The 15,219-nt window shown below is 37.0% G+C and overlaps 1 protein-coding gene across 2 annotated transcripts; it reads left to right on the plus strand.

The window, feature by feature from the left end:
* Positions 1 to 938: 938 nt before the first annotated feature.
* On the plus strand, positions 939 to 13,845 carry LOC139140776 (3-hydroxyisobutyryl-CoA hydrolase, mitochondrial-like). Of its 2 annotated transcripts, none has more exons than XM_070710183.1 (9): positions 939 to 1,083; positions 2,159 to 2,342; positions 3,414 to 3,498; positions 3,933 to 4,066; positions 4,960 to 5,184; positions 5,969 to 6,055; positions 6,891 to 7,031; positions 12,774 to 12,893; positions 13,337 to 13,845. In XM_070710183.1, the coding sequence occupies exons 1-9, from the start codon at positions 950 to 952 to the stop codon at positions 13,487 to 13,489; spliced, it is 1,263 nt and encodes a 420-aa protein (XP_070566284.1). In that variant the 5' UTR covers positions 939 to 949; the 3' UTR covers positions 13,490 to 13,845. The 2 variants fall into 2 exon arrangements, with proteins under 2 accessions (XP_070566284.1, XP_070566285.1); XM_070710184.1 differs by having other exon boundaries at positions 958 to 1,083; positions 2,162 to 2,342.
* The last annotated feature ends 1,374 nt before the right edge of the window (positions 13,846 to 15,219 follow it).

Here is a 15,219-nt window from a genome sequence, read left to right on the forward strand (position 1 = left end):
AATACGAGCAGTCGGAACGCACGACTGATATAGTTGATATCTGTCACTCTCTGAAAACTTTCACAAAAGGTCTTAGAAAGAGAAGTTATATTGAAAAATGTATTTAAAGGGCGGACAAAAGCCAAAGTAAAATAATCAACATATCTTTACTCCAATAAAGAAAAAAAAAGTTTCGGAAGTGTTTTTGAAACTTTAAATGAATTCGTTTTGTCTTTGTTAGGAACCCACTCCTGTCCCTAGGGATAGAACTAATTTAGCATAATTGGATCTTCATATATTTCAAATTTCTCAAAAGTGCTATGTGCCCTACAGCTGAATGTTGCAATATTACAAATTACTCTTAAAAACAAGTGTGTAACTTAAAAAGAAAAGTATATGAGGTTAAATTTGCAGATTAAATCGACGTTACTTCACCATCCGATTATCCCAAATTAGTTCAAACCGTAATCCGTGACAAATTGCATCCACCCCTTCAGACGCACTTTTTCACGGATATAATCGTGTTACTTGTTTTAACGACTTCAAGTTTCTGAAAGAAATGGCAACAACACAATTTTACATCTCCCTGCGTCTTTAGAGGATGGAATGATTTATACTGAAAAGTAAAGTTAGTTGAGCTGACTAGAAACAAATTAAATGAAGAGAAGGGAGTGGCCGCCGCTCTATCTCGTTAGCTTTTTACCTGCCCACTTTCCTGGACAGTCTAGAAACAGTCTGTACGGGATCTGGAATCACAATAAAGCTATCAAAATTCATAATAATTCTCATAAAAAGATGATACTCTCGGAATAAATAAATGAATAAATAAATAAATAAATAAATAAATAAATAAATAAATAAATAAATAAATAAATAAATAAATATGTGTGGTGCCGGCTAAGGCCAAGAAGGGTATGGTCGATGCAAATACATAGAGGGCGCTATAAACAGGCACGTAGACCTTTGACTTATGACCTTTGTCCGGCGCTTCGCATGTGCAAATAGCGGCACCACTATTAGTGCTACAAAAACCAATCAAGGCATCTTTCATCCACAGATATTTACGGACAAAGGTCAAATGTCTCTCCAGATCTTGTGCAGAAGGTAAGTAAACGTATTGTTAACTTGCTAAGATTGAAAAAAGCCTTCTTTCTTTAACATGTCTCTGATAAGTTAAATCCATCCTCACCGATCTTTGGGGGAGAGGTCACATAAGCATGAATGGTGAAAGACAGCCTAAATGGCGGGATGATTGCGGGGAGGGCGGGCGTCATAGAGGTAAAAAACGACCTGCACACTTCAACTCCATATGTCAACCACAGTTACTCTACCCCACGGTAGAGTAACCGTGCGTCAACCGGCAACCAACTCCCCGAGAACAAACTTCAGCAGTGCATTTACGCTGAGTAGATATCACAGGCGCTTGTGATTGGGTTGCCGACTTGTCTGCTTGGTCGAGCGGTCTTCTGCTCCATCAATGTATCTCGTACTCGGTGCTCATGCTCTGCCCTAGATTGCAAGGGACGAGTGCAGCGCCCCACCGGGTACGTGAGTACACGATCATCGAGCGCCTATGGTAAATATGCCCTCACTTGTTTCAACCAGTTGAAAGTTACAAATCAGAACCCTAATGTGATGTGTTTTGGTAAAACCACGGTTTAAACTTGGGAAAAGGTCACTGTGTTTAAAAGCGTATATGATAAAATCGGGGCAAAGTAATGACACAGCAAATAGTGTCGAACTTGTCGCCTGTTCGTCGATTAAATACATTTAGTTTTTGTGTTTATGATCTGAGGAGCGGGAAAAGACAGAAGTACATATCAACAAATTGAACTGTGCACAACAAATTGTGCAACAAAGTGAATGTAATTGTTGTAGACTGTAGACAAACCTTTATATTTATTTGACAGAATATCTTAGTAGTTTGCTGCAATAAAATGTAACTTTTTACAGTTTAACTAAAGCAGCAACCCAAATCTGAATAAAATTACCTATGGTCATAACGCTGAAAATTGATCCTTTGTTATTTTCAGTTATTAATCTCTTGTGCAGAATTCTAAAATACAATGTTTATAAAGAAAATTAAACAGAACAATATACAAGCAGATTTCTATTTTTGCAGTAATTTATACATGTCTGGCTATGCAGTTGCTGATTTCCAATGTTTTACTTTTTCTAGTAGACAGACTGTCTGTCGTGTTCGTCTGCTAACACAGCAACTGAGAGCAATGTCGGGAGTCAGTGCTGAAGATGATGTCATTCTAGAAAAAATCAACAAAAAAGGTGTCATCACATTGAACCGACCAAAAGCGCTCAATGCGCTGAATTTGTCCATGATCAGGAAGATATATCCACAATTAAAGGTGAGCAGATAAGGGAATCATTTCAAAGCCTCAAATCCTCAATGTGTTCAATATTTCAAAATCAACTGTTTTATAAAATGATTGTTTCCTCTGCTCTCTGTCTCCTGTCCATCGCTGTTGTAACACACCAAATTCTGATTTTGTGTGAGTGTGGGACTTTGTATGAATATGATAATGAAATTTAAAATTGTTGTAGGACATAGCACCAAACTTGAAGGGTTAATCGCAGAATAAAGTTAACATTTTTCTTTGTTCATTCGATAGAAAATGACCGGTTTGCATTCTGTCTATGAAAGAATATATTTTTTGTAAATTGTAAGGTAGTACACTGCAAGGACAGCCACTGAATAATTCCCTTGTGTTATTCAAACACAGACTGATTTCTATTACATAACTGAGACCAAATAGGTGCCCAGTAACTACACAGAATGATATCAATCTCATAGCCTGCCTGTCCCAGGATTGCATCGTCCATAGTCCCTTCACAACTGTGGGCTGTCTACTGCTTTCACCTCTGTGGTTTGATCCAACTGTTCTCAATGACTGGGAATGCACACTTGTGCAGAGAAATAGAATTTAAAAGCCTGTGAAACTTTTCCAGTGTGTGTGTGTCCATGGTCCCTCCACAAAGGGGAGGGACTTTGATGTGTCAAGTCACTCCCAGCCTTAGATGATAAAGAAGTACTTTTTTAACTTCTTGTATAAATATTATCTTCAAATGGTTGGAAAGATAAGGTGATTGAGATGAAACACAACTTCCATAGAAGTACTGCCACTGATTTCAGTTCTATAGTTACTGTCACAGAGAAAACGAAACACATCATAATGCTACTTTTTCGCAAATAAACAATGTGTGTGATGGAACTTCATGATTTTGCCATCATTAACCTGTGTAAGATAGATTGAAAATGAAGCAATATAGAAAAAGCGTTTTACAATGTAAATTAAAGTTGTGCGCATAACTTTTCATCAAATGTCATAGCTGATCTATTGTCAATCATGGAGCTAAAAAGTTTGCATGATTAGCAATATGTAAATGATCCATCATATTCCCTACAATTCCATTCGCAGCAATGGGAAGAGGATGGAGAGACCTCACTTGTCATCATCAAAGGAAGCGGAGAAAAATCATTTTGTGCAGGAGGTGACATCAAAGGTAAATATGTGACGGGTGTCAAGAAAAGTGTAATGCATTGGTGTTCTGGTGTGACTGTTTGCCTGCCTGGCATGTGCTTTTCAAGTCGGTGCTTTGTGATGTGATGTTGAGGGTACTAACCCTAGCTTTTGTCAATCTCACACAATTTATTCTAGTAGTTCAAAGCACAGAATGAGCATGTGGTGTATTTTGATGTATTTTACTGAATCCATGCTATGGTCTTTAAAATGACTTTGTATATGTGCCGTGTACCTTGTCACACACACACCAACAGACACACACACACACAGATACACACATATACAAACACACACAGACACACACAATATATGTTGTGCACATGAAGAGTATACATTGTACTTCTGATTGACTTAATTTATGGGACATAAGTATGCAATTCTATTTTCTGTAATATCTTCGTCCCTTTTTTTCAGCCGTCACTGATGCAGGAAGGAAAGGAGACCGATTGTCTGCTGATTTTTTCCGAGAGGAATACATTTTGAATTATGCCATTGGAACTCTACAAATACCATATATAGCATTGATAGATGGTATCACCATGGGTGGGGTAAGACTCTCTCTCTCTCCTCCCCTGCCACGACCCTACTCCTCTGTCTCTCTCTTTCTGTGTCTATCTCTTTCTCTCCTCTCTCCCTCCCTCCACTCCCACCCTCTCTCTGTCTGTTTCTTTGTCTCTCTCTCCTCCCCTGCCATTGCCCTACCCCTTTTTCTTTCTAATTCTCTTTTTCCGTCTCTGTGTCGTTTTATCTGCCCTCTCCCTCCCTCCCCTCCCTCTCGCGCTCTCATAAATTGCCATATACATGTAGTACTTCTTGAATATAACTGAGCATACCTTGTATTCATCTCGATACAATGACAGCATGATGGCTTTTAGGTTGAGAAAGTCTGAAATTTTTTCAGTCGATATAAAAAGTTTAGCATTGACAGGACAGCATACAGGAGACAATCTGGATCAAAGCAGACAACTGGGTAAATCATTATCGTGAAGTACAAATAAAACTGGTCCAATTGAGGACCTGTGGGGTACAGTGGATGAAACTGAAATCCTGTCAGAACAATGATTATCAACAACAACTTGTTTAAGCTCACTGAGATAGATAACAAAGAGCGCCATGGTTTCATGAATGTTGCCCTGTCAGTACCTTTCATCACTCTGATTGAGTGAAACCCTAACAGCTTTGGTGGCTTGGCTTAATCCAACCCGAGAAAGTAGGATGGCCTTGATGGAGTTGTCAAAGTTGAAATGCATCTTGATCTGTCAGAATTATCACAATACACTGAAATCTCTCCATTTAAAGTTCAATCAATACACTAGCCTCATTTTGATATGTGGTCGACAACATTGCCAAATAGACATGTACACTTACTCTTGAATACAGTTCTTCAAATATTGATTACACATCGTATTAATCAAATGATATACATTTCATTATATTATAGGGTGTCGGTTTGTCTGTACATGGTCACTTCCGAGTTGCAACTCCAAGGACCCTATTCGCTATGCCAGAAACCGGAATCGGGTTGTTCCCTGATGTTGGTGGCGGGTACTTTTTACCACGCCTAGGTGGAAAACTTGGAATCTATTTGGCACTTTCTGGTTTTAGATTACGAGGCCGAGATGTACACAAAGCAGGTGTGGCCACACATTTTGTTGACCAGGAACAGGTAAAGTATTTACTACAGGTATTGCCAAGGCCCTGATGATTTTATCGTTTCTCGGATAAAAGATGAACTGCCATTCATTATCATTAAACTGATTAAAGCTCGATCAGGGATGACGCAATCTAGAGGTCGTAGTTGAGAGATCACCTTGTTATGCTCAGACCACTTAGCCATTGCAAAGGAGTCGCAGACCACTGAACAGTAAAGCACATGTCTGATAAAGACTGCATGCAGGATTAGGAAACTAGATGGCGGGACCTAAACAGTAGATAGCTGAGCCAGCAAAGTAGACTACAGGACTGGCAGTAGCAAACTAGACTATAGGACTAGCAAACTAGACTACAGGACTAGCAAACTAGACTACAGGACTAGCAAACTAGACTACAGGACTAGCAGACTAGACTACAGGACTAGCAAACTAGACTGCAGGACTAGCAAACTAGACTGCAAGACTATACTACAGGACTAGCAGACTAGACTACAGGACTAGCAAACTAGACTACAGGACTAGCAAACCTCGGGATTAGTCTGCACAACTAGCAAACTTGACCTAGCAAACTAGAGTGGGGGACCAGCAAGTATCAAAACTGTCAACTGACTTAAAATGGAGAAAGGTTCGTGATGAAGTTCTCTGTGTAAAATTGCCATACACAATGAAAGGAATTGTTTGGTGACAAACATATCTGCCAAACAATGAATAGATTATGGCGAGAGAGACAAAAGATATTTAAAATAACTTAAACAACTTTCCTTGTTTCTGATTACAATATCAATGATTAATTTTTAGATCGCTGATGTTGAGAAAGCACTGCTTGATTTGGATAGTCCGAATGAAAATGAAGTTCGTCAAGTTCTAGATCGGTACCACCAGGAGGTGAGTAGTTTTAATCAAATCATGTGTTGACAGTGCAGCTTACAAGGTCAAAGGCCAAGTCCAAGATGCATTTCATCACAAGCAATGAAGTTCAACCAGGTTGTCATGTAAAATTTCAATTGTTCCAGCATAAAAGTTGTAAACTTTGAGTTGGTCATCTGTAGGTCGTAAAAATGGCCTTTCGAATTTAAAGCGGAATAGTTGTCCGACGGCTATCAATTTATTGACCTGTCATCAACAAAAACTGTTCCCACTTTGATCATTGTTGTACAATTTTCATTGTACATTGACTCATGCACATTTATCAAGGAATAACATTCAGGTTTGAGTTCCAAGGCTCCTTTTGGCAGTGTTTCTTGCAATACTAACATAAAACTCCTCTAGCTGTTAACATTTGTATATGTAGAGGCACAAAAACAAATTTCTACACGTTGCACTGCAAGCTTGAGTCTGTGCAATGTTAGAAAATGCCCAAATCACAAATTGAAGAACCAAATTATATTTTGTGGTAAGCTAGCTATTCTTTGCATTTGTTGGGGCTCATTTTAAAGTTCTTGGCAAAAGGAAAACTTTCACTATCGTAGTTTTTCGAAAATCCAAAATTGAATTTCCCCCCAATAGAGTTATCATAGGAATGGCGGCCATTTTGAATTTCAAATATCACAAAGTGTTAGGTAATTTGTTTTGCAAGTTCCAAACTTTGCACTGCAACCTGTTACCCCCGATTTTTCTAGCAAGGAGGAATATTTTGGTATAATTCAACCTCGGTGTCTTTCTTCCTGGGTTCATATCTGTTTGATGAATTATCAATGATCACATCTTGATCTGTTTCCAGTGCACTGTTGACAAACATAAGGAATTTGTTCTGAGTCCTCACCTTGAGAAGATTGATCAGCTGTTCTGTGGTGACACTGTGGAAGATATAATGGAAGCCTTGAGGAAAGATGGAAGTGAATGGGCAAACAAACAGCTCCAGGTGAGTAGGCTCCAAACAAACAAACAAACAGAGAGCTCCATGGTCAAAACTCGAGAACCTCAGGGCCTGAAAAATATAATTTTTGTCCCCGGACAAGTAGCCTCTATTTTTCTACTTGTCCGTAGCAGAAATTCACTTGCCCTGAAAATCCTCCCGATTACCCAGATTGTGTGACCTCTCCTACAATGGTTTGTGATTACAGTTTTTAATTGCAAAAAAGTATATTACCATAATGAAATTAATTTAATATGCTTTCGTTATGAGAATTCTTGCTAGTTACTGCATTAGACATGTTTAACAGAAATAAATAAGATGTTTCATTACAATTACAACTTCAAAACTAACAGTGATTGAAGACAATAGTCTAATGCACTCATTTAACATGATTTTTTTTCACTACTGCTGTAAAGTTCACTTCATTTTAATAATTTCCCAAATGATCAATACTTTTAAAATTGCAAAAAAATAAATTGAAAACACTATATATATGAGAGGAACTCCTTTCTCTTCGCAATGGCAATAGTAGCTTGCCATATCACTGTTTTGCAAGCTAGGTGGCTTTTGTTAAGGTCCGCTACAATCAACATAGGGGGTCTTGACCATATAAGGAATTCAGCATGGTGACCTTCTCAAGCTTGCTGTGTACGATCGAAGAGTTGCACAGTACAATGAGACTCCTTCTGGAGAAATTTCTGATGGCAAAATACTACTTTGAAAGACTGGGATATATTTTGCTGCAACAAAATTTTTGATTTACTGATATTTTTAGGTAAAGTCGTTAGCTTCCAGCACACCAAATACAAATAAATAAAATGATAAGACCTATTCTGCTATACTGTACAGAAGTATGGACTGTGGACATATGCACAAATGCAAAAACCATACTCACAAACTTAACAAACACAATTGAAAAGTTGCACATTCAATTTTGCAAGCACATACTTAAAGTGAATAACAAAGCATCCAACATAGCATGTTTAATGGAACTGGGTAGATATCCTCTAATTGTTTCAAGCATAACACAAATGGTCAAATATTGGTTAAAAATAAGTAAGAAAGCAGATACAACACTGACTCGTGAGGCTTATGATCTGGGTTGTCAACTGGACAATGCACATACAGATAATTGGGTGTCAGGAATTAAACAATCGTTGCTGCTCGTAAATATTGGAGATGCCATGAATGTAAAGATAGAAAATGACAAACAGTTTAAAACTAATTTCAATATAAAAGTTAAACAGCTATTTGAAAAATGTGCATTTGAATGGATTCATGATGATACCAGACAAGGGCACCATAAAAATAAACTTTGCACATACAGAGAGTTGAAAAAAGATTTCTCTCTCGAAAGCTACCTTCATGTTATAAGAAACCCAGATTGCAGATCAGCCCTGTGCAAGTTACGCATTAGTGCACACATACTACACATAGAAACAGGTAGATATAGAAACCTTGATGTCATAGACAGAGCATGCCCAATTTGCCAAAACAAACAAGTAGAAGATGAGATACATTTTCTTTTTCATTGCAAAGGCTACACAGACATTAGACATGATTTTTAGCTCCCATTGCCATACATATATGGCAATTGGGAGGTTATATGGTTGAAAAAAGTCTGTATGTGAGATGTCTGTCTGTATGTATGTATGTATGTATGTATGTATGTATGTATGGATGTCTGTCCGTCCAACGCAAAAACTCCAAAACTGCTGCACGTATAAAGCTGATTTTTGGTGTAGTGATGCCATATATGGTCTAGATGTGCCGTTGTTAAAATGAACTTGTTAGTCTCATGGATATGCAAATGAGGTAGAAAAAAGGGCGAAAATGGTCAAAAATCAATAACTCAGGAACTGCTCTTCTGATCATTGTCATATTTGGTTTTTAAGTACCTTGGGCCTCACTCATTCAAACATATAGATTTGGTGTCAATATTGGCTGCTTTCTAATTTTAATGAATTTTTTTCTCCTTTTTTTGCCATTTCAGTAAAAAATTTTTCCTCTGAAACCAATGGTCTGTTCGCTTTAAAATTTGGTTTGCAGGTTTCTTGTGATGACCAAAAATAAGATTCATTGAAATTATGGCAAAATTTGCATATTTGTATTTTTGGGCAATTTTTGTCATTTTTGGTCAAAAAAATCTTCTTTGAAACTGTGTATGCCATTACTTTCTAATTGGATGTTCATGTTCCTAGGAGTGACCTGAAGATGACTTGGTGAACTAAAGGTGAAATTTGCAAATTTGTGGTACTTTCTGCCATGCTTTCAAATTTGGTACACAGGTGAAATGTAATAGTTCATTCATTTAAAGTCAAGTACTGCCAGTGTGAATGAGCAGATTATGATTGTGCTGTTCCAGGCTAGGGTGTTATTTATAGGAATGGTGCAACACGGTAATTGATATTTAACTGAATTTGACTTACATTGTATGTAACTCTTGTACTGTATAAACCCTATCAATTCACCCAGAAAAAAATAATTAATATGATTTTAAATAATTGAATTAATTAGGAAATCAACAAAGCCAAATAATTTAGTGTAGAATTATTAGAAAGTTCAACATTTTTAACAGTTCATAGTGAAATGTTTACCATTTTGGATGATTAAAACATGTAAAGGCAACTTTCCTGAATCCCAACTTTGACATTTTCTGTACTGTCATGTATTGTTCTCTGTATGTTATCTAAAAGAAATTGCTCATAATAGTTTGTCATGATAGGTTGGCAAATAAAGAGAGATAGAGAAAGTTCCGATTTCCAGTTGTGGTCAACTTGATAAGGATTAAATAAAATTACATTTTGAGGAAAAAAATAGAGTGGTCAATTGAAAGAGTGGTCAAAGTGATAGGGTTTTTATGGTAAAGCTGGGCTATAAGATTCCTCATGTTCTATTTATAGCATTTATGCAATCTGTGTAAACAGTGCAATGAAAGAGTTACATGATTCCTTATAATGCTTTTGATGACCTTGATCTTCTTAAGTTGCAAACATTTGTCTCTTCAGTGTGCTTTCTCTGAGAACGTACAGTCTCAACTTATTCAACAGAACTTACTTGCAATGTTAATTTGAGAGTTAAAATGTGCTTGGTTAATAGGATGAAAATACTGATAAAGATAGCCAGCTGAAGATTCTTTATAACCTGACAGATATGCTGGGTTTTTTTTACATAATCTTGATAAGCAAGGCATGTTTACTTTAATTAGAATGTAATTAATTCAGGTTTATATTATTATAAGCAGTAGTACCGGGTATCAAGTTGAACAAGCTGATATTGATAGGTTGGGCGGCTATTGGAGGTTAAAAGCTGTAAAAATAAATGTATGTATGTATGCATGTCTATCTGTCTGTTTGTCTGTCTGTCTGTCTGTCTGTCTGTATGTATGTATGCATGCATGCATGCATGCATGCATGTATGTATGTATGTATGTATGTATGTATGTATGTATGTATGTATGTATGTATGTATGTATGTATGTATGTATATATGTTAGTATGTACGGATGTATGTCCATCCACATTAAAAACTCCTAAACCGCAGCACCTACCATCTTAGTATTTGGTGGACAGGTGCACCCAGGGGTGAAGATGTGAATTTGTTCAAATGAATATGCCAAAGTCAAAAATATGCAAATGTGGGGGGAAAAAAGGAAAAATCCTGCAAATTACTAAAACTCTGTAACCACTGACCAGATTCGGTTGAAACTTGGTATTCAGGCTCTTTATAGTGACTTTAGTTACATTTCTTCAAATTGTGGTGAATGTTGAAAGTTGTATTTTGGGGCGATTTTCCCATTTTCGGTCAAAAAATCTTATTTTCTGAAAGCGCTCATCCCATTGCCTTGAAAACTTGTATTTATTATCCCAGGGTTTGCCTTTGTCAGATTCGTTCAAATTGTGGTGAAATTTCATATTTGTATTTTTGGGCAATTTGTCCCATTTTTTGTCAAAAAATCATTTTCTCCCAAAGTATTTGTTGGATTACTTTAAAACATGGTAGTCTTGATCCTAGGGTTGTTTTCTGTCAGATATGTAAAAGTCATGAGATGGAGCATTTCATATTGCTGGGGTATAAGATTAATTTGGACTTACAATGGAATTTTCTTAGTAATCAACCTGTAAGAATGCAATGTCATGTGTGTACTAGTACTTAGTATCTCTGTAAAATTGGAGCACAGTGTCATTGACACTATTTTTTCAGTAAACTGAACATTTGTAAAAACGCATTCAGAGGCACACAAGACCTTGTAAGCATCTTTTCAAGGACAGATAAAGCATCACTATGTGAATTGGGAAAATACATACATACATGTTTTAATTAAACTCAGACAAGACAAAATGAAAAAGACAAAGTAAACTATTTATGAACCTTTAATATGTTGACCTCATGTATAGATATTTATATTTATATATATATATATACTCTTTCATTGTTGTTTTTGCAAAACCTTATTGTACTTTATGATCAAGATCCCAACTGGGATACGATTTCAATAAAGGCTTACTTTACTTTACTTTACTTTACTTTACAAATGCATTCAATTCCGTATGATACTCTGTGCAGTGTGGCTCGAAATTTCATTACTACTATAGCTAGCAGGTTAGTGGGGTAGTAACCGCGGTTGTTACAAAGTTTGCTTTACTGTTTCACTGTCCATATTGTTTGGTGAAAAGTTAGTTGTTCTTTTTAAAAGGATGGAGGCTTCCGCTTCAAACATCATTGTCTGTTATCTCATTACATTTTACAAGTAAAATGAGTGGGGAAGTACGTGACCCAGCATTGGGTGCAGTGGCTAGTGAACGCACATATGGACTTGCTTATAACATGAATCGCAAATTTAACAGAGTAACTGATTTTCCTTTAGTGTGTCGCTAGAGACAAAAAAAAATTGGCCCTGATTTTAGTGCGTCCCTAGTGACCCATGTCTGGTACTTTGGGGGGACATTGTTTCTAATTTTGCATCAAAAGACACGAGGCAAAACACTGAGTTGGCTCTGAACTTTCTGCCCGCGGGCAAGAGAGGGCTAGTTTTGTGCTAGTCCGTATTAGAAATCAGTCTGTCCTGGGCATCGGGCAAGCGGATTTTTCAGGCCCTGAACCTATGTCAACATCTCCTGACACAGCTGTGAAAACTTGGAGTTTGCTCTGTTTGATCTGAGGTGGAAACAGATAAGGCACACAAACATAAGATATGTTTTAATGTGTGGATGTTTAATAAAAGTTCCTTCTAAATTGATGTAGTTCCTCTATGAACCTCCAACATGTTGTGAAAACATTTCCTAGGGAGTTTGCAGTCCTGGGTCGTTTCATTTGAACAGTGGGATTTAACCTTTGAACCTACCAACACATTGAAATGGTCCCACACTGTAAAAAAAAGACAAAAAAACGTTGGATGTGAAAAGATAAGTTGCATGAAAGAAACACTGCTGGTAGATTCTGTAAAACAAATAACACTGCAATGTCAAGTACATTTGTTGTGTCTGGACAATCTTAGGAGGCAAGACGACTGGAGAAGATACTGATCACAGTGTAACTAGGTCTGCATAATATCATGCTGAGAACCTTTACTGCAAACATTTTATACATTAGACTAGTCAGAACCTACCAGCCACACGTCACATGTTCAGTCATAGAGTTTTTAAGTACCAACAAGCAGGATGAAGATTTGTACAGGAATGTTTCATATGAATCGTTCACCATCAACAACAAAAAATAACACTTTCTCATGCTTCAACTTGATTTCAGACCCTGCTGAAAATGTCGCCGACATCAATGAAGATTACTCTGCGACAACTCCAAGAAGGCGAGAGGATGAGTTTTGCAGACTGCTTCACAATGGAATACAGGATATCTCAGGGCTGTATAGTAAGTCAAAGCCATGACAAGTAGACAAAAAATCTCATTTTGGTCGCTTCAAATATCTTTGTATCCAAGAATCTCTTTTACTCCCAGTACATTTTTTAGTCTACTTTAGGTATCTGTTTCATATGCAGATAAAAGGAATTGAGGAAGAGCATAGTTTTCATTGAGTTTTTATGATGACGAATAACGTCATTCTAGAATGTAAAGTTATTGAATATTTTGCATGAAGTCATGTTGAAGATGTTACTCAGGATATTGTGGAATGTCACTTCAAACCACTGGATATCAACAGATGTGTTAAATGTTGTGTGATGCAGTGTTTTGTCACTGTATGAGTTCATGTGCTATCGTGAGCTAGGTTCTTCATTTAACCCTGTTTCACACTTACCGTACATCCATATTTTGAACATTTCCAGCTACATTTTCAATTGTTTCTTTATTTATAGGATGGACATGACTTCTATGAAGGAGTGAGGGCATTATTGGTCGACAAAGATAACGCCCCAAAATGGAAGCCAGCAACAGTTGAAGAAGTTACCCAGGACATCGTGGAAAGTCACTTCAAACCACTGGACTTTAACAGAGATTTAACGTTGTAGTGATGTGCGCTTGCATGGGGTTTCGTTTTGCTAACACTTTTACTCCTACTTTATAAATCTGCTGCTAATTTCTAGGGGTAGAATTTTACCGGAACTTCCTCGTGAATGGGATAAACAAGTACTGCCATATCCATAGTATGACATTCATGATAATCCATGCATTCAGTATTCATTTCCTGTGACATCACACGTACCAAGGATTGATGATGATTCTAGTTGATTCAGTTGACATGTGTTGTTTCATGTCAGCACTTCACGTGTGCTGCAGAAAGAATTTGTTGTTCAAGTACGTGCTTGACAAAAGCATCGTTGTTGCAATATTGTAATAAAATAAGTAAAAATATTTATTTCGGCAGAAAAAAGTTTATTGTTTCTGTTCATTTTACATAGTCTAAATGTGTAGACTGTTTAGGTGGTGTGTGTATGGAGAAGTTTGTGTAAGAACTTGTTTGAACAGCATCAGTTAAGTCTGTGATTCATGTGGTAAACTTATCATTCCCCACTTATACAGTACCCCGTCTATGGTGTATGCTACCCAAAGATGAAGTCTTGGGGACCTATAGATAGGCTTCCATGCATCCATCCGTCCATCCATGAATATCTCAAACATGCCCGGGTCAATTTCTTTCAGATATGGCACAAGGATAAGACACTACGTATGCATGTCAATTTGTGTTTTGGTGCGATTCAATATGTCTGGCAGTTTTATGATGACAGGTTGTGGTGTGTGTTTGTACCATCACACATCTTGGCAGGGCATGGAAAATGGTATTGACTCTCAAATCAAGATATTAGCAGGAGCAGTATATGGATGCAATATTTCGAGCAAAACAAGGAGCTTTTCCAGCATACAAAAGTAGATCTTGTAGTGTTATATTTTAGTGAATACAAATGTGACTTCAGTCAAAGTAAGCTTACAGTTACCCTACCCCATCATGGCCATACCTGATATTACATAGCACTACTGTTGAACTTATTTATTACATAAGAATGTAAAAAGGAAAGTTGGCTCACTGATACAGTAGACAGGACAGGAAACCTTGTAATCTGGTCGTGTTTATGTTTATGTTGTTATTTGCCAGTAAATATTACAGAACAAGTTATTGTGGTTGTTGTTTTATTCATATCGATGTCGTTGCAAATATATGCAAATTAATGCCATAATAACCAAAGGCATGCCATAGCTGTAAGTACCAGAGAGGTACTGACGTACTCAGGTGACAACACACGTTGGTGACTGTTACATTCTTTTGTAGAGAAGGTGAAACAGTCTGCCCTATACTTGTTTACCTCTCGGCCATTTCAAAATTACAGCTGTAGAATCCATTCCATTCTCAATGCTTTCTTTGCATGCCATGTGTTTGTACCGGCACCAATGTGATTTAAAACAAGATTAACTACAACTTGGTGTTGGTCAATTTTTATTTGCAAAGAACAACTTAAACATAAACAACAGCAACCAGATTACTAGGTTCAGAGTGGTAGATGGTAAAAGGATAAATTTTGTAAACATGCTTGTCCGTGGTATGTTGGAAAAAATACTGCGCTATGTGGTGTAAATAGTGATGGATGCTCAAAAATACAAATAAATTGTTTTATTTTAAGAAAACAATACACATCACTTTTCAAATTTTACCCCCACCTCGCTTCAATTGGTAGTATTTGTACACGTGTCATGATAGTAGAATATTACCAAAAAGATTGCATAGATAGTGTATTATACACACATC

This window comes from Ptychodera flava, chromosome 9, assembly GCF_041260155.1.
Source record: "Ptychodera flava strain L36383 chromosome 9, AS_Pfla_20210202, whole genome shotgun sequence".
Classification (NCBI taxonomy): domain Eukaryota; kingdom Metazoa; phylum Hemichordata; class Enteropneusta; family Ptychoderidae; genus Ptychodera; species Ptychodera flava.

Bases quoted from the DNA above. Each gene is read 5' to 3' on its own strand.
- LOC139140776 (XM_070710183.1), top strand. From the start codon at position 950: ATGACCTTTGTCCGGCGCTTCGCATGTGCAAATAGCGGCACCACTATT. The intron at 3,499-3,932 runs GTAAATATGTGA...CCTTTTTTTCAG, and splicing joins TGCAGGAGGTGACATCAAAG to CCGTCACTGATGCAGGAAGG. The intron at 5,185-5,968 runs GTAAAGTATTTA...ATTAATTTTTAG, and splicing joins ATTTTGTTGACCAGGAACAG to ATCGCTGATGTTGAGAAAGC.